Source organism: Mesoplodon mirus (genome assembly GCF_964341445.2).
Source record: "Mesoplodon mirus genome assembly, chromosome: 2".
Taxonomy (NCBI): Eukaryota; Metazoa; Chordata; class Mammalia; order Artiodactyla; family Ziphiidae; genus Mesoplodon; species Mesoplodon mirus.
The window spans coordinates 211267136-211293613 of NC_138977.1; the positions used below are offsets into that span (position 1 = coordinate 211267136).

At 42.8% G+C, this 26478-nt stretch overlaps 1 protein-coding gene across 1 annotated transcript in view; it reads left to right on the forward strand.

Moving 5' to 3' along the window:
* Positions 1-1020: 1020 nt before the first annotated feature.
* Positions 1021-26478, forward strand: part of RBM20 (RNA binding motif protein 20) — a 211795-nt gene continuing 186337 nt past the window's right edge. Inside the window, exon 1 of the mRNA XM_082631853.1 lies at positions 1021-1187. Coding sequence (XP_082487979.1) covers positions 1030-1187 — 158 coding nt within the window. The 5' untranslated portion in view covers positions 1021-1029. The remainder of the gene's footprint in view (positions 1188-26478) is intronic.

The following is a 26478-nucleotide window of genomic DNA, read 5'->3' on the forward strand; positions in this document are numbered from 1 at the left end:
GATTCCTGCGTCCACAACTGTGAACCGGTGTGCGCAGGTGAAGTGGCGCACACTGGCTCCCCAGTAACCAACAGAGCTTCAGAGGCAGTGATCTTGGGGGTGCGATGTCACCGAACTCCTTTTCATCCTTTACATTCCTACTGAGATCTGGGCAATAAATAACAAGAATAAAACGTATACGTGGTATTGTCTTTGCGCTCGCGGGATCGTGGCAGGTCTTTTAGAGAAGTGAGGAAATAAATGAAGAGAAATCACGGCGGCCTCGCCGGCTGCTTCTGGGGACCCCTGAAATCAGCAGCTGGAATGGCCGGTTTGGAGAGCCCTCGGGCCCGGTCATCTAAGACCTGGGGTTACCAGTCCCACCGACCTGCGGGAATTCCGGGCTTTTCCCCCGCGGGGTCGGGCCCCTCAGCCACCAGTGGCGCTGGCCCAGCTCCAGTCGCGGGAAGGTGCCAAGCCCCGCGCACTTTGCGCTGGCGAAGAGCGTAGACACCCGGGGCGCGCTTGGTCCGCCCCGCTTGGCAGGAGCGCGCGAAGCCGCGCGCGCGGTCCCGGGGGAGAGCCCGGAGGCCGCCCCGCTAGCGGGAGAGGCGAGAACTCGGCGTCCGGCGGCGGACTGGCGTGCGTCTCGCCGCCTCACGCGGTTGCACTGAGCTGCGGGGCGCCGGACCGGGGACCCAGAGGGCGCGCGGCGGCGGGCGGCGAACGGCGGGCAGAGCTTCCCCGACCACCCGGGCGCCCAGGGGCTCCTGCTGGCTGGGAGACGCCCCCTGGCCCCTACCTCTGTTTGGCCCGGCCGGGCGAGCGGGACCCGCGGGAGGAGGAGGGGGAGGAGGAGGAGGAGGTGGGGCCGCCGGGACTGCCTCCTCCCCGCCCCTCGCGTCTCCTCCCCGCGCAACCGGGAAGGACAAGGGGACTGGGCACGGGGACCCCGGCCAGTGAGCGCCCGCGCCCCGGGGCCGCCCCTCGCGCGCGCTCTCCCGCCGCGAGCCCGGGCCGGTCTCGTTTCGCAAGGTGCTGGCGGCAGCCATGAGTCAGGACGCCGAGCCCAGCGGCCCCGAGCAACCGGACAGAGATGCGCACAGCGTGCCTGGTGCCCCGGCGCCCCCAGCGCCCCCAGGCCCGAGAGGGATGCAGCCGCCGCCACCGCCTCCGCCCCAGGCCGGCCTACCCCAGATCATCCAAAAGTAAGAGGAGGAAAGGGGGAACGGGGACCCGGGTGCGCTTGGGGGACAAGCCCCGGGCGCCCCCTTTTGTGGCTTCCTCTCTCCCGTTCCCGCTAAAGTTCTCTCGGCCGCCTTGCGTTTGAAGTCTTCTTGCCCGCCCTCTCGGCAGAGTCGGTGTCATTCTGGCTGTTTGTGAGTTTAGGGCGAGGGAAGCCAAGCTATTTGGGGAAAATAATTTTGTTCTTCCTCATCCCCTGTCTCTTCTCTTCGGGGACGTCACCGGGTATTTTGAACTAAATTAACTCAAACTGGGGGGAAATGGCCCAGGGACTATATTTCATCTTTCTAGTCCCAAGAGGCCGCTGGAACATATGGAGAGCCGTGCGTGTGTGCGCGCGCGTGCTGGAGGGCGTGTAAGTAAAACGCCGCCCGAAGAAACCACCCTTAATGGTGCCCATGAAGTCGAACAGTGATGTTGGGTGAAAAGGGTGGTGAGGGTTTGTAGACAACGTATTTTTGCTTTGTCCTGCAAGAAGTGTTTACACTTTCCAAGAAGGCCCTTGCGAAGAGTTTCTAGCCGCGGAACCGTTTTCCATTAAAGTTACCATCTTGTGATTCGGAGGAAACTGTGCGACTTGGGTCGCGAGTTTTCCGGGCCGGCCGTCCCAAAGCGTCGAGTAGATTGGGGGTGGTCAGTAGGCTCTGAGAAGCTCTTTCAGCCCATTTGGGAGACATAAAAGTAAAACGGTGAGGCTTCGTTCATTCTTTCGAGATTTTGTTGGACAGTTTAAGGCCTAGAATGTTGGCTTGTTTGAAGGATCTTTATTCTCCGAAAAGTTTCCCTCAGCTTGTAATGAAGTCCTCGAAACTAGTGTGGTTAGTGTTGGAAAGTCTGAGTGATGAGTGTTTGGGCGAAACTGGAGAAAATTAAAGAAATACACCCAAGCACAGCAAAATCAATCCTATGGAACCGAGCAGGGGTTTTTCGGCACTGCTTTGAGTTACATAAACTTATTAAAATGTCGTAAGAGAAATAACCAGTGATGGGGCATAAATGGAAGTAAATATTGTTTTTAAGACTGACTTATGTAATAGAATAGTGAAAATTTAAGTTTGACATCAAAGAACGCTTGTATCGTATTTCAGGACAAAATGGTTCCCTTTTTTTTGACTGGTAGAATATTAAAAGCTCCATTTATGGCAACTTTTTGCTTTAGTTTGATTTTATATAACTTTCAACTACCTACAAGTAGCTATTTGAAACTGTAAATATTTTATATTGTTATTCTGTTCCCTTTGTTTTGCAAATTTCAGCTAAGATTTACTAAATATAATGGAAGTTTAAGTACATCATTGCTTAAAATTTCTCTTTAGTCCTTAACATAAATATAAACTAACAGAGAAAAAAATGTTTAAAACCTGAGGTTTATTTAGTAAAAGAGGAAAAAAAAAACCCTAATTGACTGATTATTAACTGGGAAACATCTCATGTGCTTCTTACTGGCCAGTGTCTTGGGGCTTGAAGTTAGGGTGCACATTGAGTTTGCTTTGGTATTGTGGTCACCCTGCATTTTCCTATCATTTACTTTTAATTAGGAAAAAAATAAGAATTTTATGTTCATAGAAAAATCTTTGTAGAGGGGTGACTGATTTTGAAATGTTGCTAGGTTGAAAATAAAGGCCGTTTTTGTGGGAGATGGATCATTTCAAGTGTATTTCAGTTACCTCATGTAATAAATAATTTACCCTGTAAATTCACCCCTATTTTGAAAATTCCACCCCTGGAATATTTTACTTTAGTAGATAAGCCTGAGCTCTTCAAAGATGGCCCCTTTGGCTAGCAGTCCAGGGTGGAGACCTCAAAGAGGTGCCTGATGGCTCTGCCTTGTTTTGCATTGGTGACAGATCAGTGTTCAGGCACCAGGTCCAAGGCTGGTGAATGTGCTCATGGGATTTGATGTTTGTGCACTTACGTTTCTTTCTTTAACATCTTTATTGGAGTATAATTGTTTGCTTTACATTGTTGTGTTAGTTTCTGCTGTATAACAAAGTGAATCAGCTATACATATACTTGTATCCCCATATCCCCTCCCTCTTGTGTCTCCCTCCTGCCCTCCCTATCCCACCCTTTTAGGTGGTCACAAAGCACTGTGCTGATCTCTCTGTGCTATGCGGCTGTTTCTTACTAGCTATTTTACATTTGGTAGTGTATATATGTCAGTGCCACTCTCTCACTTTGTACCAGTTTACCCTTCCCCCTCCCCGTGTCCTTGCGCTTATGTTTCAAAGTCTTTATTTATAAGGATGATTTGGGGTTTGCACTCCCCTCAGTACCCACTGAAATTCCATGGGAAGCAGACATAACATGGCAAACGCCTTGCAGGTCCATCTTTTATGGGCTGAAACTTGAGCAGGTTATTTTGAAACTGCGTTTGCATAATTTAATCTGAGCAGCCATTTTTATGTAGTTATGAGGTGCTGTTTGTATCAGCCATCTTTGAGAAAATGTAGCGGGGAGCTTGCCCTCAGCTGCAAAATGAGTTGTACTCCTCTTGATTTGAGAATTGTGTGAGCTAGAGCTTTGGGTGAAATTCTCCTCTAATGGATGGCATGTTAGATACATTGTATTGGGGAACCTGCACTTTTTCTAGTTATTTGAGTAAGGTTATAATGCAATTCATAAGAGGAGAAGTTTTGTGTTTTTTAAATTAATTTATTTATTATTTTTGACTGCATTGGGTCTTTGTTGCTGCGCGTGGCTTTCTCTAGTTGTGGTGACTGGGGGCTACCCTTCGTTACTGGGGGCTTCTCTTGTTGTGGAGCACGGGCTCTAGGCCCACAGGCTTCAGTAGTTGTGGCACGTGGGCTCAGTAGTTGTGGCTCGTGGGCTCTAGAGGGCAGGCTCAGTAGCTGTGGTGCACAGGCTTAGTTGCTCTGTGTCATGTGGGAGCTTCCCGGACCAGTGCTCACACCTGTGTCCCCTGCATTGGCAGGCAATTCTTTTTTTTTTTTTTTTAATTTATTTATTTATTTTTGGCTGCATTAGGTTTTCATTGCTGCAGGCGGGCTTTCTCTAGTTGCGTCGAGCGGGGACTACTCTTTGTTGCGCCGCGCGGGCTTCTTATTGCGGTGGCTTCTCTTGTTGCGGAACAGGGCACTAGGCACGTGGGCTCAGTAGTTGTGGCCTGCAGGCTCTAGAGAACAGGCTCAGTAGTTGTGGCACACAGGCTTAGTTGCTCTGCGGCATGTGGGATCTTCCCAGACTAAGGCTAGAACCTGTGTCCCCTGCATTGGCAGGCGGATTCTTAAACCACTGCGCCGCCAGGGAAGCCCTGGCAGGCAATTCTTAACCACTGTGCCACCAGGGAAGCCCAAGCTGAGAAGTTTTGATTGCTTTCAAAATGATGAAGATATCAATATTCTTCATGTTGCATAGCATTTAAGGATTACAAGAATTTTTTCACTTCTTTTTTTAAAATAAATTTATAAATTTATTTATTTATTTATGGCTGCGTTGGGTCTTCATTGCTGCGCGTGGGCTTTCTCTAGTTGCGGTGAGCAGGGGCTACCCTTTCTTATGGTGCGTGGGCTTCTTATTGCGGTTGCTTCTCTTGTTGCAGAGCAGAGTCTCTAGGCGGGTGGGCTTCAGTAGTTGTGGCACATGGGCTTCAGTAGTTGTGGCTTGCGGGCTCTAGAGCGCAGGCTCAATAGTTGTGGTGCATGGGCTTAGTTGCTCCACGGCATCTTCCCAGACCAGGGCTCGAACCCGTGTCCCCTGCATCGGCAGGCAGACTCTTAACCACTGCACCACCAGGGAAGCCCCTTTTTCACTTCTTAATGTCTCTATTTACTGATCTTCATTAATCACGGTTTTCATTTTGGGTAAAGTCATGATCATAATAAAAACAGAATCCTATTCACCTATGTTATATTTGGTCTTAGGAGAATGAGGTGTGACAGTGAATAATGTGACTGACTTTGCTGTTTGTCTTATGGAACCCAGTCTCGGTATTTACGAAGATCGTGCCAAAAGTTAACTACTGTGGAGTTCCTTTGGCCTGTTTAGGTATATTTAGTTTTCTCCCTGTTGCATTGTTAGCTTCAGTCAAGCATGGTCCATGTCCCCTCTGCTCTTGTTAACCTCTGACTCCGGGCCAATATTCGCATTACTTATGAAGATTATCAGCCATGTTAGACACATATAACTAATATCTTGTAAGATCTTTGTTTTAAACGTGCATTCTCTAAGATGGCCAATGTGGAGACATTATTGGATAAAATGTGAAGCATTATGTAAGCCATTTGGGCAACAACTAATATAAATAACACCTTAAGAGATTTGGGATGAGTTTAGGAAATCAGAATAACTTGAAAGCTTAAAAAAAACTTCATATAAGCAGAAGTAAGACATTGATGTTGTTGGTGAACATTTTACAAGGATTTATCTCCTCAAATATTCACAATATTTTATTTCAAAAGTATCTTATATTTTAATTTTAATCAAACCTAATTCTTGACTTATAACAAGTTATTTATTAACCATAATGAACATCAGAAATTACAATTTTAGGTTGTAAGTTCTAAAACTCTCTTCAGAATGAAAACAGAGCCATTAGTTCTGTGTGCTGTGTTGAATTCATTTGTCAGATGCAGTTAGAAAGTGTGGTACTAATCATGGTGAAAATTAACCAAACAAGCACACACATCTATGAGGTGAGCACACAGGTGATTTTCCTAAATTATTTGATTTGCAGTGAAATACTCCTGGCTAATGCTTGATATCAGATTGCATATTTAATTTGCATATAGATGACTTATTTTTTCCTTTACAGATTATTTTGGCATGAAATGAATAAAAATCAATTATGAAAATAGAAAAAGTTTTGGTTTAGCATTTGATAGTTAGCGTCACCTGCATGTGTTTGTGACTTATGAAGATATAAATCCAGCTGTGATTGCTGAAGTTTATAGTCTTCTGCATCGCGTTAGGACACTGGCCAACTGTGTTTTCAGAGCAAAGTGCTCCTTAATTCAGTCCTGAAAATGTTACAAGTAGTCAGTCTGATCGCAGATAATTCTACAGACATTTTGCATTTGGAAGGATCTCCATGTAACTCTTAGAGAGTGATACACAGGCAAGTTGTGTGTGATGTCTACCCACTGTGATGGGCATGCTGACAGTTACATCCAGAATCGGAGAGGAAATAAGAATTTGCCAAAAAGAGACATTATCTCAACTCATAGTTGGTCCTTTTCTGGAAGAAGGATGGAATTTCTAACATCAGTGCCACTTTCTAACATTAGTTTGAGTCCCTTTTTAGGGGAAACAGGGATACACTTTTAGAAGGAATTTTGAAAATTTTAAACACCATCTTAAATTGCACGTAAGACAAGCATTCAGCAGGAGAAAACATCTGAGAAGATTAAGCGTTTACCCAAAACAGGGAAGGAGAGAGGGTGGGTTCTTTTCTTAGCATTCTGAAAAGTTTCTTTGCTTCATTAGAAAGCCTATTAAGGGTATTTTTTTAAAAAAGAAATTTTGCTTGAGGGTTTGTTATGATAAGTATTTTTAGATGGTAAGTGTAGCCATCCAGTTATGAGTTTTTCTCAAATTGCCAAAGGGATCAGTATTATGAAATGTAGTACATTATTCCCGTTAGTCACAGTAAATGACTATACCTATGGTGTACAAAGAGCTGTTCTAATGCCAGTGCTGCAGGAGAAAAAAAAGAAGTCAAATTTTGTTACCCATTTTATTCTTCTATCCACTTATTCTTTTGTTACCGGTTTAGCAGTTTATCAAATTAATAATTTAAAAAGCCCATATCTATCAGTTGGAATGTGGACTCTGATCTATTAAGATCTCTTTGCCTATGCATGTAAGTCACCAGGGAGGAAAAATAACCCCACCAGGATTGACTCACACTGAAATGATCCCCCGTCATCCAGTTTGTCTCTCTCTCTCTCTGATTTATTTTTCTTGTGGCTGTAGTTTCTTTTTTTTTAAATTTTTTAAAATTTTTATTTATTTATTTTTGGCTGCGTTGGGTTTTCGTTGCGGCACACAGGCTTTCTCTAGTTGTGGCGAGCGGGGGCTACTCTTCGATGAGGTGCGCGGGCTTCTCATTGTGGTGGCTTCTCTTTGTTGCAGAGCACGGGCTCTAGGCACGTGGGCTTCAGTAGTTGTGGCATGCGGGCTCAGTAGTTGTAGCTCGCAGGCTCTAGAGTGCAGACTCAGTAGTTGTGGCGCACGAGCTTAGTTGCTCCGTGGCATGTGGGATCTTCCCGGACCAGGGCTTGAACCCGTGTCCCCTGCATTGGCAGGCGGATTCTTAACCGCTGCGCCACCAGGGAAGTCCCGGCTGTAGGTTCTTGACTCCAACTAAACTAATATTTCCTCCCTGCCCACAACAGCTAGCCCTCAAGTAAACAAACCAATATAGCTCAATTCAAAGCTTTGATAAACAAGAGTCTACAAAATGTTAGGAACTGAGATCTAACCAAGGGATAGAATTAAAACAGATTGAACTAAACTTGGAAAGCAAGAATGGAAGAAGCTTGAGATAGTGGAGTTAAAACTCCAAAGACAAATTCAGAGGTAGGGCTCCCCCTCCCTTCATCCTCCTTGGTCCCCCTCTTAGGCAAAAGCTTGAAGGGGTCTCCTGTGCCACAAAAATCCCACTTAATCTGATTTTTTATTTCCTGCCACAGTAATTATTTTGCTTGGGATGGTCTAGCTGATACAATTTCGTGTATTTTAACCGGGGAGGTTGCTGTGGATCTGCAGCTGCTGTGTGTGACATGGTAGCTGTGTTTAGAAAAACGCGTTGAAAAGTTTTGCAGAAGGTAAAGTGGTCCTTATTCCAGAATCGGGGCAAAAGACCGTAATTAGTCGCTTGCAGAAAGGAGCACATGGCAATTCCCTTTCTGGTTAATGAACCTGGCTGGGTCTTGGTGATGTGTGTGTTGTTATGGAAGCCTCATATTTCTTGTTCCCACCAGTGAGAAGACTGGGAAATCCTGACTTTAATTGAGAAGGCACATTTTTCCATCAGGAATGTGAATTTGGTTTCCAGCCACTACCAAGGGGGTACTGGCGGTGGGCTGATATTTTGCCTGGCTCAACGGTGGTCACTGTTTAAATTCCACCCAACTAAGGTTTCAGTCTTCGACATTTACAAGACAGCAAGTTTGGGGTGTTTTGGATTTAATGCGTATGTCCATCTAATAGGATAAAGTCTTTACAGTGGCAGAAGTTACAGCCAAATTAATTCATCCTCCCCTTTCCTACAATTCCTGCTGGATTTTATAAGATAAATAAGTCCCCTGATGGTTTACAAGGCAACTTTTCCAACTTGCTGACAGCAGCTCCGTCAGGGGGATGGTACATATTGATGTGAATGTACTTTATGAGCAAAAAGGGAGCTGTTAAGCAAGTTGTATGAGGATGTGTTAATAACTTGTAGCTCAGTTTGCCAAATAAATCTTTCCATGTGTTCAGAAACAAAAGGCCTGGGGTCATGCCTGTGTTTGGGGGTGGTTTTCACCCCATGAAGATAGTTTTCACGCCACTTTTCCCTTCTTTTATGTGGGTATTTGCTTCAGGGATGCACCAGGGCCATTTGCTACTGCCCTTTCTTTGCACCTGCTTTCTCTCCATCACAGTAATGACCCACCAGTTCTCAGTTGCCACTTCCACTCTGGTCCGAACCTAGAAACCTCCATTCACAGCTGTCTGAACATCTTAAATGCTTTTCAGTTGTGCAGCTTGTCTATAGACTGTCTTCCAGATATGTTTCTGGTTCTTATTGGACTCGCCCTTAAACCTGACCTCCAGTGTCATGATGCTGAAAGAGCAGACAAGGTAATATATATTTTAAAGATGTATTCGTTTCACGAAGTTACTTCTTTTGCTTCATTTTGAATTCATTATTGAATAGAATGATAGGTAGGATTTTCCCAGTGTTGTCAAGTGTAAAATGAGCGTCTTTGTAAATTAATGATTGGGTTTCTGACAAAGAGGGTCAGAGAGGAAAAGGAAACCCTGGATTGGGAGTAGGTGATCTGGACAAGCCAATTAACCTTCCTAATCCTGCTTCTCCAGGGATTGGAAATGATCGGTGTCAGTTCCTTCCAAGAATAAAATTATGTGAATCCCTGGGAATATTGCTGAATGATTATCACTGTAGAATGCCTCCCCTCGCCTCCTAGACATCTGATGGAGAATGAGTTACATTTTAATCAAGGGCATAGGTACATGTTTGTGAGGTTGATCACTCACAGAAACAATAATAACCACAAAAAGAGAATTAAAAGCTTTCTCCAACACTTGCAAAGTATATTTGGATCAGTGACATAATTTTAAGACGGAAAAGTAGACACTAATGTAAGTGAAAAGGAGGGCGTTTCATACTGTTTTCTAATTATTACAAACTTTAAAAAATAAAAACAATTATTTTGGAATGTTAATTATTCTGGAATCTTAAAGTGAAGAGTTGAGTTTGCAAAAAGAGTACTGTTCTCAATTCGGGAGACAGATCCAGTAATTTTCACGTGTCTAAATTTGATTGTATTAAACACAGGCAGGTAGGAGTGTGTTTGGTGACGTTATTATTTTTACAGGCAGAAAACATAAGCATAGGCTGACGGATGTTTCTAAGAGCCTACCAGCTGCCCCAAGTAGGACTCGGTAAACGATGCTGTGTGTTCAGTTACCACAGCATGGGCTGCACCCAGAGCTCACGGCCAAAAAACACTTTGCAAAGAGATCACGGTTATCCAAAAGCTGGGCCTCAGGTTTCCGTGTGGCCTCCTTGAATCGAAGAAACCAAATATTGTTTCCAGAGCCTTCTAAAGACCGGGTCTCCTCGGGCCCCTACGTCCTCCTGGGCTGGCAGGGTTGCTGATAGTCTGCAGTTATGGAGAACCTTTATTTGATACTTGAAAAGAGATTTTTTTCCTTTCTGTATGAAAAGGGAGAGGGGTTGTGTGATTAAATCTTGATTTAGAGACTTTACATAATGAGGGTGGACATAAGATATTTATTGCAGCATTGTCTAGAAGAGCAGAAAATTAGAAACCACCCAGATGTTTCTCACTGAGAAAATAAATCATGTGCATGTATAATATCATGTACCATTCAGCCATTAGAATGGTGCCATTATTCTATATTTATTAATAAGGAATATAAACCATATAATATTGTTAACTAAAAAAAATTACAAGCAGCATGTATACAGGGATCTCATGTTTTTAAAAAAATGTGTATGAGCATGTTCCAGTGCCTGCAGGCCTGGAAAAGCATCTAAAGAACAAATATAAAGACAGTAACAGTGGTGCTAACTCTAGGTGGCGTAATTATAGTGGTTTGTCTTTTTTTTCCGGTTTTTAAAAATTAATTAATTAATTAATTAAATATTTGGGCTGCGTCGGGTCTTCATTGCTGCACGTGGGCTTTCTCTAGTTGGGGTGAGCGGGGGCTACTCTTCGTTGAGGTGCGCAGGCTTCTCACTGTGGTAGCTTCTCTTGTTGCAGAGCACGGGCTCTAGGCACGCGGGCTTCAGTAGTTGTGGCTTGCGGGCTCAGTAGTTGTGGCTCGTGGGTTCTAGAGCGCAGGCTCAGTAGTCGTGGCTCACAGGCCCAGTTGCTTTGCGGCATGTGGGATCTTCCCGGACCAGGGCTTGAACCTGTGTCCCCCTGCATTGGCAGGCAGATTCTTAACCACTGTGCCACCAGGGAATCCCTTCTTTTTGTACTTTTTTTTTTCATTGAGCATATATTAATTTTCTAATCAGAGGAAAAGAACTACTTGCATTTTTATTTATTTATTTATTAAAAAAATTTTTTTAATGAACTCTCTAATTCTTCTTCTAAAACTGTTTCTTTTTTTAATATAAATGTATTTATTTTGTTTATTTTTGGCTGCATTGGGTCTTCGTTGCTGCACGCGGGCTTTCTCTAGTTGCGGTGAGCGGGGGCTACTCTTCGTTGTGGTGTGTGGGCTTCTCACTGTGGTGGCTTCTCTCGTTGCGGAGCACGGGCTTTAGGCATGCAGGCTTCAATAGTCGTGGCTCGTGGGCTCTAGAGCGCAGGCTCAGTAGTTGTGGCGCGTGGGCTTAGTTGCTCTGCGGCATGTGGGATCTTCCCAGACCAGGGAAGATCGAACCTGTGTCCCCTGCATTGGCAGGCGGATCCTTAACCACTGCACGACCAGGGAAGCCCACTACCTGCATTTTTAAAACAAAAATAGGAATAGACTTTTCACGTTGGCATTGCACATTGTCTTTAAGACTGTCTTTAAGGCATTAGCATCTTAGATTTTAGACCTGGGGGGCATCTGAAAGCTGCTTTAGCCCAGCCCTCCTGTTTTTCTAGGTAAGGCAAGTGAGCATGGGAGAAGTCAAAAGAATTGTTTGAAGTCACACAGCAAGGTAATGGTCAGGCTGGGATAAGAATCCTCATATTTCCATCTATTGCGTTTTCTGCTATTTGCCCTTTTTTCTGCCTGGAAATGGGAGAGAGAGAAATGGAGAACATTCATAAACTGACCTTTTATCTGCCGGCTCTAGTCTGCTCAGCCCCAGAAAGAGAATTTTGAAAAGCATCTTTGCGTATGTTATCTCCTCCCATATCTCCCCCCAAAGGTCTTTCTGCACGTGGGGGTAGACTGGGTCTCTCTGGCGTGTCTCATGCTCTGTTCCATCCTTCCAAACAGTAGCAGAGCATCACATAGTTTTCTCCTGAGCATTTGAAAGTAAATTGCATCACCATAATTCTGTTATCATATCTAAGAAAATTAGTCTTACTTAAATGAGTTTTCTAATAAACACTTGATTTTTAACTTTTTCCAGTTGTCAGAAAAATGTCTCATATAGCAAGTTTTAAACCCCCCTGGTTCAAGTTCACAGTGCATTTGTTTGTTTATGATGTCTCTCTTAATGTAGCAAGTGTACCTGCTCTTTTCTACTCCTCGTGACCAAAGATTCCATGCTAGTTGCCTTGTAGAATGAACCATGATCTGGATGTGTCTGTTGTTTCCTCATGACCAGATTCAGGTTAAGCACTTTGGCAAGGATCCACATACAGCGGGTAATGTGTGTTCCGCTAAGTTTGATCCCTTGGTTAACATGGTTGCCGCCAGATCTCTTTGTCACTACGGGACATTTTTCTCTTTGTGATTAGTAAGTTGTCTTTGGGAGTGATACCGTGAGACCCTCTGAATATCCTGTTTCCCAACAAACTTTCAGCTAGTGGTGTTATCTTTTAATTTGACCATATTTTTAAAAAATCTCCTCAATGAAATATGTGGAACTGGAACAATAACTACATATCGCTTTAGAATGGATTAGTTTGTATATGTAGGTTAAATCAGACAGCCTTGCAAATATGTTTGCATTGTACCAGCCTGTAGATATGATTTGGATCCTCTGTTTTTTTCTCCTCTTGACTTGATAGGAGCTTAATTGATGGGCCTGCCACTTTCCATTTAACCCCTCCAGCAGACATTCTCTCCCGGGCTGCAGTACTTTTTAATGTCCATACAAAGTGAATATATAAATCTGTTTTAATGCTGAAGGCAGTGAATGGGCAGTATGTAATTTTTGCTAGCTCGCACAATTTTGGGGGCATCCTCAAAGCTCTGTTGACTCTTTGCAGAAACCTTTTATCTCCCTTTTCAAAATCACTATGTGATTTTAAAAATGACTGATGACTTGCCCTGGAGCCTAAACTGGATGAGTCCTTGAGCTGCTCTGTGACTACCAGTTTGTTCATGCTTTTCAGATTTAAATTACACAGCTATTTTTGCCTTTTCCAGATTGGTACTCTTATTTTCATGCACAAAATATGTATGGGTGGGGAAAGTGGTGTGGAGTAATGAAAAGAATCAGGAGCAGGCATGCTGTGTGTTCTACATTCAGCTTCGCCACCACTAACCCTGAGCCTCAGTGTTCTCATCTGTAAAAGGGAATAGTAATAATAACATGAATAACAACTAACATTCACTGAGTGATTCCTGTGTGTCAGCTACTAGTCTAAGCACTTTATATATGTATAATCCATTTAATCATTTAATCCAACAATAATCCTGTGAGGCTAGTGCTGTTATTCTCCCCATTTTACAGATGAAGAAATCAAGTCACAAGCTTAAAAGGACTCAACAAAGCTAAGAAAAATAGTATTTATAAAAGAACTGGTGGGGTGGGGCTGGGATGGGAGGATGTTATATAATACAGGTGATCATGCCATCTCTCTGTAAATATCTACATCCTCAAAATAATTTATAGAAAACCTATTATTTGCAAAGAAAATATTATGTAAAAAACTGCTGAAATAAATTTGAAACTAGGTCAAATTTAATTTGAGACAAACTAAGAAGTCCAATTGAAAAACCCCTTTTTCCATTTCTTGTAGCTTTAAGTATTCCTTTTGGTTTTGAAATTCACATCCCAATTTAAATTCCATGAGCAAACCTGACTCTGGCATTTGATTCACTGTCTTATTCTGCTTGTTATACATGTTAGGCAAGATCTGAATTTGATGCTTACAGAGAGTATATAATCACTAATCACTCAGCATGTGCTAAAATAATAACATATGATCGTTTGATTTGCAAAGTGAGCCTCTGCCAGACCATTTTTTAACCAATTCAAAAAACCAGGATTCAACAGTGATTAAAGTGTCCTAGGCTCCTATTAATAGCAAAAAGAATTTCTGACTTGAAACATGACCACATCAAGCTCACTTAGTCTCCACCAGACATACTCTTGAATGGTTTTAGCAGACACTGTTACAGGTGTTCTTTTGCTTTAAGAAACTGTTGAATGTAAAAAGCAGACTTAATAGAATCAATAAATCAGGGAAAGACTGTTTGCTTTTGACCTTCAAAAGGGGTTATAGCAAAGATCCTTTAAACAGTGAGTTCCTCAGTGTATTTAGAAATTTAATAAGTCTAAGAATTTAGACGTCCAGTGATAATTTTTAAAACATTTTTTGGTTGTTTTTTTTTTCAGTTTTACAGAGGTATAATGGAAGTACACTAAGATGTACATGTTTAAAGCATCAATCAAACAATAAAGATAGTAAGAGTTTCTTCATGACTTTTATCATTTATCCTTCTCTCTTTCCCTTAAGCCCCTTCCTCTCAAGCTCCTAGTGACCTGCTTTCTAGCACTATAGATGAGTTTGCATTTTCTAGAATTTCATACAAATGAAATCACAGTATGTACTCCTTTTGTTGCCTGGCTCTTTCACTCAGCATAATGATTTCTGGGGAAATAATATTTTTTAAAACTGTGATAAAATACGTGTAACATTAACCATTTTAACTCTTTTAAAGTGTGATTTAGTGGTTTTAAGTACATTCACAGTGTTGTTTAACAGCTACTACTATCTAGTTCCAGAACATTTGCATCACCCTAAAGGGAAGCCCTGTCTCCATTAGGCAGTTATTCCCCATTCCCTCCTCTCCCAGGCCTTTGGAAACCACTAATCTGCTTTTTACTGTCTCTGTGGACTTGCCTATTCTAGACTTCATATAAATGGAATCATACAATATGTGGCCTTTTGTATCAGGCTTTCTTTCACTTAGCATAATGTTTTCAAGGTTCATCCATGTTGTAACATGTATCAGTACTTCATTCCTTTTTATTGCTGAGTAAAATTCCATTTTATGGATAGATAGTGTTTTGTTTTTCCATCCATCCATTGATGGATTTGGGTTGTTTCCACCTTTTGACTATTGTGAGTAATGCTGCTATGAATTTTGTGGGCAAGTGTTTGCTTGAACATCTGTTTCCAATTCTTTTGGGTATATATCTTGAAGTGGAGTTGCTGAGTCATATGGTAATTCTGTGTTTAATTTATTGAGGAACGTTCAAACTGTTTTCCAAGTGGCTGCACCATTTTACATTCCCACCAGCAGTGAATGAGGGTTCCAATTTCTCCACAACCTTGCCAACACTTGTTATCTTCCGTTTTTTTTTTTTTAATTATGGCCATCCTAGTGGGTATGAAGTAGTATCTCATGGTGGTTTTGATTTGCATTTCCGTAATGACTAATGACATTGAGCATCTTTTCATGTGCTTGTTGTATTTATATCTTCTTTAGAGAAATGTCTATTCAAGCCCTTTGTCTCTTTTTAAATTGAGATGTTTATCTTTTTGATGTGAAATTGTGTGTCCTTTATAAATTCTGGATACGAGACCCTTATCAGATAGATGATTTGCAAGTACTTTCTCCCATTCTATGGGTTTTCCTTCTGCATACGATTTTAAGGTTCATCTGTTCTTTTGCATATATCAAAAGTTTGGTCCTTTTTATTGCTGAGTGGTATTCTATTTTACGGATATGTCATAAATTATTTATCCACTCACCTGTTGATGGACATTTAGGATGTTTCTAATTTTTTGGCTATTACAAATAAAGCTATATGAATATTCCTTTGCAAATTTTAAAATGGACATGTCTTAGTTTTCTTGGGTAAACATCTAGGCCAATGATAATTTAACCTTTGGGGAGCACAGATGTTATACATAAGAATCATTTTTTTTGGTTGAAAACACCTTTGAATTTTCATGACTGTGTCTTTGAATGGAACTTATTAATATGAGCCTTCAAGGCTCTTAAGGAACACACACTTCATCATCTAAGTTTTCAGTGTCAGTTACTCATTAGCTTAGTTTATTTTCCTTCTATTGGTGACTCTTCCTTCAATAATTTTTCATTTGACAAATTATGACCCTGGAAATTGGGATACAAGATGAATAAGAAAACAAAACTTCAAGCTGAAAGGCACCCTAGAGATCCTCTAATTCAATGATCTTGTTTTGTAGAAAAGGAAGCCAGGTCCAAAAGGGAGACCAGATTTACCAAAGACCACTCAGCTGTCAGAGACGTTAAGTGAGCAGAGAAAACACGTGTGCCTGTGAGGGTACCTGTAAGTCTCCTAGCGGCAAGGGGTCTACAGATGCACCAGTGCAGGGGTGAGCGGACAGCCTGCTTCCCTGCCACGCTGTCCGGCTCACAAGGCCCTGTTAACCCTCCCACAACCCTGTGAAGTAGGTAGGGGTTAAATAAGTACCAGTAACTCAGGGTCCTCAAGCCAGCGAGTGGAGAGCCCAGGCTCAGAGCCAGGCCCTCTGACCCATTCCAACTGGCGCTGTCCCCTTCCTTCAGAACTCCCGACCCACATTTCGTGCCCACTGCCGCGGCCTCAGGCCTCTCAGCTTCTCCCCTGCCTCCAATGGAGCCTGTCCTCGGACTCTTCTTTTCTCCATACCAGCACAGCCTTCGCCTTGTCGTCTGCTTACTTAAAGCCCTGCGGTACCTTCTCATTGCCTGTAGCTCGAGATTCAGATGCTGAGAAGCCCTTTCTGGCCCTGCCCCCACTAGCTCTCCAGTCTGGACTTGGCTGCCCTCCTGCTTCGTCCACCTGAACCACCTTCCCTGTCCTCCACTGGAACATGCCTTTTGTCTTCATGGATTCTGCTGACTCCCCTCTTCTAGGGAGATTTCCCTGGCCCCAGGCAGGAAGGGGACATTGGGTGCCCGTTTCCTATCATGCTCCATGGCCTCCACTGTAGCATTTACCCCGTGCTCACCTCTTGTGGATCTCCTGTAAAGGCCCTGCCACGTCCTTGCAGGCAGGGCCACTGTTGTTCATCTTGGTGTCCTCAGCATCTGGCAGGGTCCCTGGCTCATAGTTTGTTGAACACCTGAGAGAAGGAGAAAGTTACCTGCAACCTAACTTTTGATCTCAGTGACTTTGTGATGAGAAAATCCACTCATCACAGGAGGGTCTCGTGGCTGAGAATTGATGTGAGACCAAAGCTTGGTTTTCTCCAACTTACGCTTTGTTTGGGCTGCCAGTCTGAAAGGGCTAGAGAGGCACAACTAGTCTGCCTTTGTGTTTGGAGAGGTGGGATAAGTGGTGGGGTGTGTGGGGGCCACAAACTCAGGCAGCAAGAAGCCCAAGCTCTGGTCTGGGCTCCACCTTCAAGGCACACGTGAGCCGAGGTGCGGGGCTTCTGAGAGAGTGGGCTTCTTACAGGACGCGGGGTTGAGTGTAACAGTCAGCGACATGACACAGGGACAGGAATATAGGAAGGACATGCTGAATACGTTTGTCATAGCGTAACCTGGCCTTCTGTCTCACTCGGCCATCTCCAGCCAGGGGCGTAATTGTGCCTTTAAAGGTACAGGCAGTTTCCAGGCTGAATTTCTTCTGTGAGATTCAGTTCAAATAGGGGAGATGGTGGAGGTGACCACCTGGAACACCCCTTAAGCCCCATGGCATCAAAGTTTTCAACAACAGAAATTCTTTTGACAAAAAAGGTTTTTAAGCCCTAAGTGAACACTCTACTTATTTCAAGCAATTTCTGGAACAACACAACTCAAGACAACTGCAGCATTCGGATACTTTATTATTACCTTGACACTGTGATAACAACAGTTTAATTGTGGCAATGGTAATGAAAGTTGACCTGTGGCAGCTGCAAAAAGGAGTTGCCCAGAAAATGTTATGTGCCATGATTTGCCACTTAGATTCCACCCTGACCACCCTATTTAAATTGCATCCTGCATCTTCCAGTCCAAACTCCCTTACTTTGTTCTGTTTTTTTCCATAGCACTTGTTATCTTCAAACTATCATTTACTTATTTTACTTATTTATTATGTTTTTTATTGTCTATTACATTTCCTCCCATCCTGCCTATGCTGGGGAGTTTTATCCAGTGATTTACAGCCCCAGCCCCCAAGAACAATACCTGGTTCCTAGAAGCAGTTCACCAAATATTTGTTGAATGACTAGATGAAATGCCAAGCTTAGTCACTGACACATGGTGGCATCTGTTTCCTGTCTGAGCCCACCTAAGATGTGAACTCTGTGGGCTGCAGGATCTGAGGTTTGTGATTCGGGAAACTGAAATGAAGGTGCAAGAAGTTAGAGTATTATAACCTCTGCTCCTGTGTGGCTCTTGGAAGTAAAAGAAGGTGCAGAACCTGGGCTGCTCCCCCTGGACCTGGCATCATGACTTGGTGCTTTTATCATGGCTTGGCTCCAGCAGTGGCCAGTCCCATTGGACTCTCTTTGGCAGAGATCAGAGCTGTGCGCTTGGTGGAATCTTGATGTTGGATGAAGAACAGCAGGACTAGGTCTCACTCAGTCCCTTGAAACAGGGGATGTACTCTATTCCATGTCCAGCAACAGGGGATTAATAAACAAATATGGCTGTATCCTCCCATACTAGGAGGATCATCTCTGTGTGCTGTAACAGAGAAATCCTGAAGATATATCGAGAGAAAAAAGCAGGGTGCAGAAAGTGTGCATAGTTGGCTAGCTTTTGTGTAAGAAAAGGGGAGAATAGGAACATATATAATATTATTATGTAAAATGTATGTATATATTATGTATAACATTTCTATATTCTTAAATATATAAATATATATTCACATCTTCCTTTGTTGCATAAAAATTACTGGGAGAATAAACAAAAAGAAGACCTGATAAAATGATTACCTCTGAGTGCACGTGGAGAAGAGGGTTGAGTGGGTGGAGGGTGTGAGAGTGAGACTCTGTTGTAGCAGGTACTGTAGGGGGGATGGAGGGTGGAGGAGGAGGGTCCAGGGAGGACCAGCCCAGATGTCTGAGGAGGTCATCCTGAGCTGATTCTGAGTCTGTGCCTAAGGGCTTGTCAAGTGGATGGGGGAGGGTGGGGTCTAGATGGAGGTGGGAGAAGAGATGCATTTTCAGAGATGAGAAAAAACGTGGTGAACTGGGAGCCACAGAGTAATTCCACTTGACTGGAGGTCACAGTGGTGTGTTTTTAACTAATGGGCACGGATATGGGATGGAGTGGCTGGGAATGGCGAGAGCTGAGGATGTAAAAAAAAAGGCAGGATGTTGGTGATACAGAACTGTGTTTCTCAACGTAAGGAGCTTGGATGTTATCTTTTGAGTAGTCATTTGTAAGCAGGGGTCTGATGTAATGCGATTGGTGTTCTGGAAAGATTACATGGGTATTGGAGAAGGGAGGATAATTGGCACAGTTGTGTGCATGTGTGCGCGCGCGCGCGTGTGTGTGTGTGTGTGTGTGTGTAGCCGTGCCCCTAGAGATGGGGAATGTCAGTTGGGAGGCCCCTGCACTAGTTGGGCGACAGGTGATGAGGGTCTGAAACATAGAAGCACCGCAGCACAACCATTAAAGGTAGATATTGGAGTTGGAATGCCTGGTGTGCATCCTGGCTCCCTACTTGCTTGCTAGCTGTGTGACCTTGAACAAATTACTTAACCTCTCTGCTCTTTCATTTCTTCAGGTGTGAAATGGGGCTGATAGGGCATCCACTTCATAGTGTTATTGTGAGGAGTGAATGAGATAAGCACCTAATCTCAGACGCTGGGAGGGTACTGTAGGGAAAGGGGCGCTCAGGGGAGATGCTCTTCAGTGCGGATAGGAGCCAGCACCCGCCTGTGGTACCATCGCAATCCTCATCAAATCTGTGATTTGTTAAAAGGAGGAAAGGGGACCAGGAAAGGAGAGAGCACTGAGAAGCCCCCTGCACCCCACCCATGAACTCTGAGTTTTCAGTTCAGGGAACTACTTGTAGTTCACAAAGACCTAAACCAACCTATGACATTTTCAACCCAAATATTTAATACTGTGCCTAACTTCTCTGACATGGAAAGAATTACGTGTAAACTGTGTATGTAAGTCAGAAAGGCAAAGGATGAAGGCAGTTCCTTGAGCATGTCATTGCCCTTTCTCAAAAGAAATTTCCTTTGTCCAGAATGTGGAGAATTGAATTAGATGGGCTTCATTAAAACCCCTTTCAGAGATTTTTAATTAAGGCCCCTGAGATTTCAGAGATTTTTTAATATTAAAGTCAGCATGTAAAAATTATCACCTCATGGTGGGTATATAAAAATGGTACCACTTCTAAGGAGGGGAATTTGGCAATATTTAGCAAAATTACCTGTGCATTTTCTTTTGACCGCACAATCCTATTTATAAGATCGATCCCCAGAATACACAGGCAAAAATAGGAAAAGACGTATGCAGAAGGCTTTCTGTGGTGGCATTATTTGTGATAGCAGAAGACTGGAAACAACCCAAATGTCCATCAATAGGGAATGAGTTAAGTCAGCTATGGGACATCCATACAGTGGGTTTCTATAGAGCTATAGAAAGGAAGGAGAATGGTCTTTGTATCCAACTACAGCTGTGGGATGATCTCCTGGGTATATTGTTAAGTGTAAAAAGCAGGGTGCAGAAATAATAGATAGCATGTTACCTTTTATCTGAGAAATACATATATATATTTGCTTGTAATTAAAATAAATGAAAGAGTAAACCAATAAAATAGAGAGAGGGAGGAAATGGATGGATGGATCAGGGGTAGAATCTAGACTTTTTAAAATGTATTTTGTTTTACAGATTTGACTTTGGAACCCTATAGATGTTTTCCTTAACTATAAACAAAATTTAATTAAAATAGAACCCCCCCACCAAATCAAGATTAAAATGAAACAAATTTATGTGTCAAGTTGGTAGCTTAATCACACAAAGAATTAGTCCACACAACTTTAAAACACAGTTATTTGATTATACATCTCTAGTGGAATATATCTTAAGGGCAAAACAAATTCAAATAAATCTTAAGCTGTTTTCAGTAATACTGTTAGTAATAATATTGCTATTACTATTTGGAATCGATCACTTATATGTGTGTGTGTGTGTGTGTGTATTAATTACGTAAAAATCATCAGAAAGCAATATTTTTAGCATAATAGAAAAGAGACAGCAATTTTATAATCAAAGATGTTAAGTAAAAATCCTATAATCTTAAATTTGAATTGAAAATTTTGGTATGAACTCCTGATATATCTTTCTCTTTAACAAATGAAAAAGTATTTCCTAACTTTGTCCACTGAAAAGCTTAGAAAGAAGGACCAACTCAGTAGCAATGAGCACCTGTAATATCCGGATTGTGGCCTCTAAATACAATTCCCCACTAAAAGGGACTAAGAATCCTGAGAAAAATGGCTGATTCCAGGTCTGGAACAGGAAATGTACAGAATGAGTTGGCATATCTTGCATCAGAAAGCAAAGAAGCTATCAAAGACCACTTGTGTCATGTCAAAAGGACTTTGGAGACACGTTGAAGGGCCTCCTGGTGCCCAAATACGGAATAATTTGAGCATTAAAAAGAATATAGTAGATTCACATATATCAAACATGTTCCAAAGTGTAATATTCATGAGTTAAAAATTCAATGATTTTTCACTGGAGAAGGTTGGGAAACCAACTCATTCTGAACACTGGCCAAGAAAGGGAAAGGATCAGACATTCCTTCTGTCCTTTCTTATTGGTTGCCTTAGGGTATCCAAACTGTAGATGAGGAAAAGTTCTATTTTGTAGAAGAGTTCTATCTAATAAATGCAGAAGGACTTATAGAATTGGAACATCACTATTTTGTAACCCCTAGTGAAATAATGAATTTAGAGAACATGGTTATTAAATGGCTGCTAAAACATTAGGTGAAGCTTGTGGGAAACTTTATAATGGATGGATCAGGCTGATGACATTTAAGCCTACTGATCAATCTTAATGTCACAAAAAAGAAAGACTTCCAGGCATCATGTGCCTACTGATGCAGCAGGAAATACACAGCGCCATCAAAAATAGAACCTGAACCTATGCCAGGCTTGAGATCTAACTATCTGTTTATAGGAAATACGGGAGACAGAGGAACATGTTAAAACAACACAATGGAGGTAAAAATCCACCAATTGGAACGTGGACATTCTTTAGGCCAGGAGACCCGTTTTCTTCAACAAATAAATTACAAGAGTAAGAACTGCAGGTGGTTTTATCTATGGGGCCTATAATCTTTGGATCTTAGCTGTAACAAACCAACTATTAAAAAACAAACTATGCCCCAGGTCTAGAATACCTAACACATAGTAGGTGTTAAATAAATATTTTAAAAATCACTATACCAGAGAAACATAAGATCTAAAGGTAAAAATTCTATAGTATCGATAGCTCCCATGAAAGCTACTGGTTAGGTTTGAATAAATAAAGGCCTTTATTTTTACAGGTTATAGAATTGACTTTGATTTCTACAGTTTTTCATTCTGGCTGCTGCGTGCTATGGGGTGGAAATTAAGTGTAGTATGCACATATGAATAAAGTAGTATCCAAAACAAAAATCACTGAGGACGTTTGAACAGACTGGATATTGATGCTAAAGAATTATTTATTTATTTATAGTTGTGATAAAGATACTGAAATTATGTTAAAATTGAAATGATATTATATTTTAGAGCTAGATACCAAAGTATTTATAGATGAAATGATGTATTTGGAATTGGCTTCAAAATAATAGTGTGGAGGGTGGGAATGGGTAGGGGTACAGAGTAATAAACAAGGCAGACCAAAAGTTAGGAATTGTTGAAGCTGGGTGATGGGTACATGGGACTTCATTATACTGTTTTCTCTACCTTTGTATAGTTAGAAAATTTCCATAATAAAAGTTAAAAAAAAAAAAAAAAAGCTACCCGCTCAGTCATTTGGCCAATTCTGCTTTCAGCTGCTCCTGAATTTAATTTGGGCCTGTGGAGTATACCCTTGTTGAAGTCACTTGGCTAGCAAGAAGAGGGGCTGGGATGCAAACTCACATCTGTCTGGCCACAAAGCTCAAATCAAGGTCTCTCCATTTTCCCCTGTATGTTATGACCTTCTATGGCTCAGGCTATCATGGCATTGTTTAGATTGAGGGTTTATAGGATTTTACAGGTGGCCGAAATATAAACGTGGAAAAATGGGGGCGAAAGTAAAATAAGAACCAAAAATCAGAACCAAAACATTAGAGCTGTCTTCCTTTGAGGGAGGGAAATTTACCCAAGTGAAAGGCAAGAAGGTGGAAAAAGACTGCATACCTTCCACCTTGGCTTTGTTGGGCCTTTCCTGTTGCACTACCCTGGGTTTTGGATTGAGAGAGACCTGGTTAAAGCATGACCCATCCCTTACTAACTGTGTGACCTTACTGTTCTGTGCCTCGGTTTCTTCAACCAATCTCATCTGGTTGTTGGGAGGATTATGTGAATTTGTAAGGCCTCAAATGTTTACTCAGACAAGAAAGCAGAAGAGCAATTCACTGAGATCCTAAGAATCCCTAAGCTGGGCTGGGGATTGTGTGTTTGGAAGTGCCTTGTGACCTGGATGCACCGCCCCCCCCCACCCCCCCACCCCCCCACCCCCCGCCAGCCCTAGCACTTTCTCCAGGGCCTGGGGCAGCCTTGCCCAAGTTTGGAATTACCAGTTAGCCTGGGTGAGGAGGCTCAGTGCTCTAGGGGTGGTAATTTTCCCACCTGGCCACATTTCATTTTGTTATGCGGCTTGATAGCCAAGGGCAGCTGGAGAGGATCCTTCTTCCGTGGGTCCATCGAAAGGTCCAGCTGGATAGCCAGAGGCCAGTTTTAACTTCACCATCTTTGAGATTGGAAGGAAAAGGTGAAATTGCTTGTCCTTTCTGATTTTCTCTACCTGCTGCCCTGTGCACCTCCTACAATCACAACCTGTCCCCCTTGCCTCACTAAATCTCATAACACACCGGGCTCCATCCTGGCAATGAGGGAAGTGTCCAGGAGCCATACCTTGTGGTCTTTGATCGAGTGTGGCCTCTGATCCCTGGGTGTCAGGCTCACTTTCCCCCCGCTGCATGTGACCGGCCCCCTTGCTGGGGGCTTGGGTGTGAGGGAGCTGCTGGCCTGGGGAAGCTCAGCCAGAGGGAGCCCTGATTTACGAACTGTCCAGATTTAACTGAGGCTAGAGCACTTTTATTAATAGAACATGCTGCATTTCCTTTTTATAAAAACATGAAGATCACTGCCCTCAGGGAAATGCCTGGTGACTTTCTGTCTTTAGGGCATGTTCATCACCAGGCTAAAATTAAAAGTGAAGTCAGGTCCTTCTTGAGCCTATTTTTAACCAAGTTTAGCATATGAATGTGAACGTGAAGTCTTTCTTTAGATCTCCCTTAACTCAATTACTTACTTATGCCAAGCATCCCGCCTGGAATTCCTGAGCTGTGGCTGGGTCTACCTACAGGGGGAGGCCCAAAGGGACATTAGGGGCACCTTGCTGATCCCCAGCTATCTGAGTTTGCCTGTCTTTGCCCATCCCAACTCCACAGAAAGTTATTAGGGAAGGTCAAGGTGGAGCTAGTCATTATACTGAAAAAAATAAAACAAAGGGAAAAACCCACCAGCCAACCTATGGCCATTCTGTGATGCTTAGCTATCACGTAGCCCCTGACTGGTACATATTTTTCTAGGGGCCCCAATTTAGAAGTAGCCACTTGGGTGGAAGGGGAGACATGGGATTGCAGGGGAGACTTTGTCATTCAAGCAGAAAGTGTGATGGGCCCCAGCATACCAACAGAGACTTGGGACGACAGGTGGAGGGAGGGAGAGGGAAAAAAACTTAACAAGTGTCATTCCTGTCCAGAGAATTCATGATGAGTGACGAGAGTGCTAGGGAAAACTTTCAGAAACCCTCTTAACTTCTCTCTTTGAAATCTTTTTAATGTCTGCTCTTTGAGGACTGTGAGGGGACGGGAGGGCAGAGGGCAGAGTTGATCCTAACTCTTTTCTTTGGCCTAAAGTTTCACTGGAAGGCAGGGACTGACAAAGGCTCTTTTTTGAACTTCCTCCTAGGGCAGTTCTCTGTGGACATTTTTTGGAAGAGAAGCCTGTTTATCATGATAAATCCTGGCCCTTGTTTGTTTGTTTGTTTTGAAAAGTGATTTTTTCTTTTTTTTGGCCGTGCCACGAGGTTTGCGGGATCTTAGATCCAGACCAGGGATTGAACCCGTGCCCTAGACAGTGAAAGCGCCGAGTCCTAACCACTGGACCGCCAGGGAATTCACAAAAAGCGATTTTTTTTTTTTTTGCCGTACGCGGGCCTTTCACTGCTGTGGCCTCTCCCGTTGCGGAGCACAGGCTCCGGACGCGCAGGCTCAGTGGCCATGGCTCACGGGCCCAGCCGCTCCGCGGCATGTGGGATCCTCCCAGACCGGGGCACGAACCCGCGTCCCCTGCCTCGGGAGGTGGACTCTCAATCACTGCACCACCAGGGAAGCCCCAAAAGCGATTTTTTAAATGGTGATTTTATGTGAAAAAACATTGACAGTTTGTACAGGTTGTGTCATTTCTCTTTGCACTTTTACACGAATTCAACTCCTGTTGTCCTGAACCCCTTTTAAGGTGTTGTCATTTTTAAGCAGAGGGAAAACTTCCTTCTCTTTTTTTGGTATGACAGCAAAGCCATTGTTGAGGATAAGCAGAAGCTTAATTTAAAATACCAGTTACTTTTGCTAATCCGCTGATGGTGAAGTTGTTTATGGCTAGAGAAGTTTGAAAATGTTTCCAGATAGAGTCTGAGAGGGGGGCATGGAGAAGAGGTGTGGGGTGTGTGTGTGTGTGTGTGTGTGTGTGGTCATTTTACTTCGGGGAATAGGAAAGATTTGACCAATGAGCTCCTTCCATATATTATTTGCATTTTCTGTTAAAAGCAATCAAAATGAAGTATGATGTGTTTATAGGCCACTACCATCTGCCAGAAAAAATCTCTTATGGGTTTTTGCCTGCAGTTCAACAAGTCATTTGCATGCTTTAATGATGTTTTCAATAAAATTTTGGATTAAATTACAACACTTTTAGGCTCAGAAGGTTGTTTTCAATTCTGAAAACTTTGTACCTTCACTTGGTTGCAGTACATTTTAAGGGACAGGCTCTCCCAGTCAGACTGGTATTTTTGGGTTTGTCCATTTAGTGAAAAAAGGTAGGGGCAGGGGTGGGAAGAGGTATACATTGCCTCAGTCTTTAAGTACAGTGACTGAAAGATGCTCTTCTGGTCTGAATGAGGCAGTTGCTTGGGATTTGGTAAACGGACAAACCCCTCATAAACAGACTTCCTGAATTCAAAATAACGTGCCATTTCTTTTCTTTCTTTCTTTCTTTCTTTCTTTCCTTTTTTTGGCCACACGGTGCAGCTCGTTGGATCTTAGTTCCCAGACCAGGGATTGAACCTGGGTCCTGGCAGAGAAAGCTTGGAGTCCTAACCACTGGACCTCCAGGGAAATTCCCTGCCATTTCTTTGAAACCATTCCATTTTACCCTATTCAATTGTTCCAGATATTTCTGTCTTACTTTTGCCCTTGACTCAACATTATTCTTTAGTGAATTTAATGATTCATCCTATGAAACCTTGCAGTGTCACTTTGGTTGTTCTTGTTAAGGAGAGCATTTT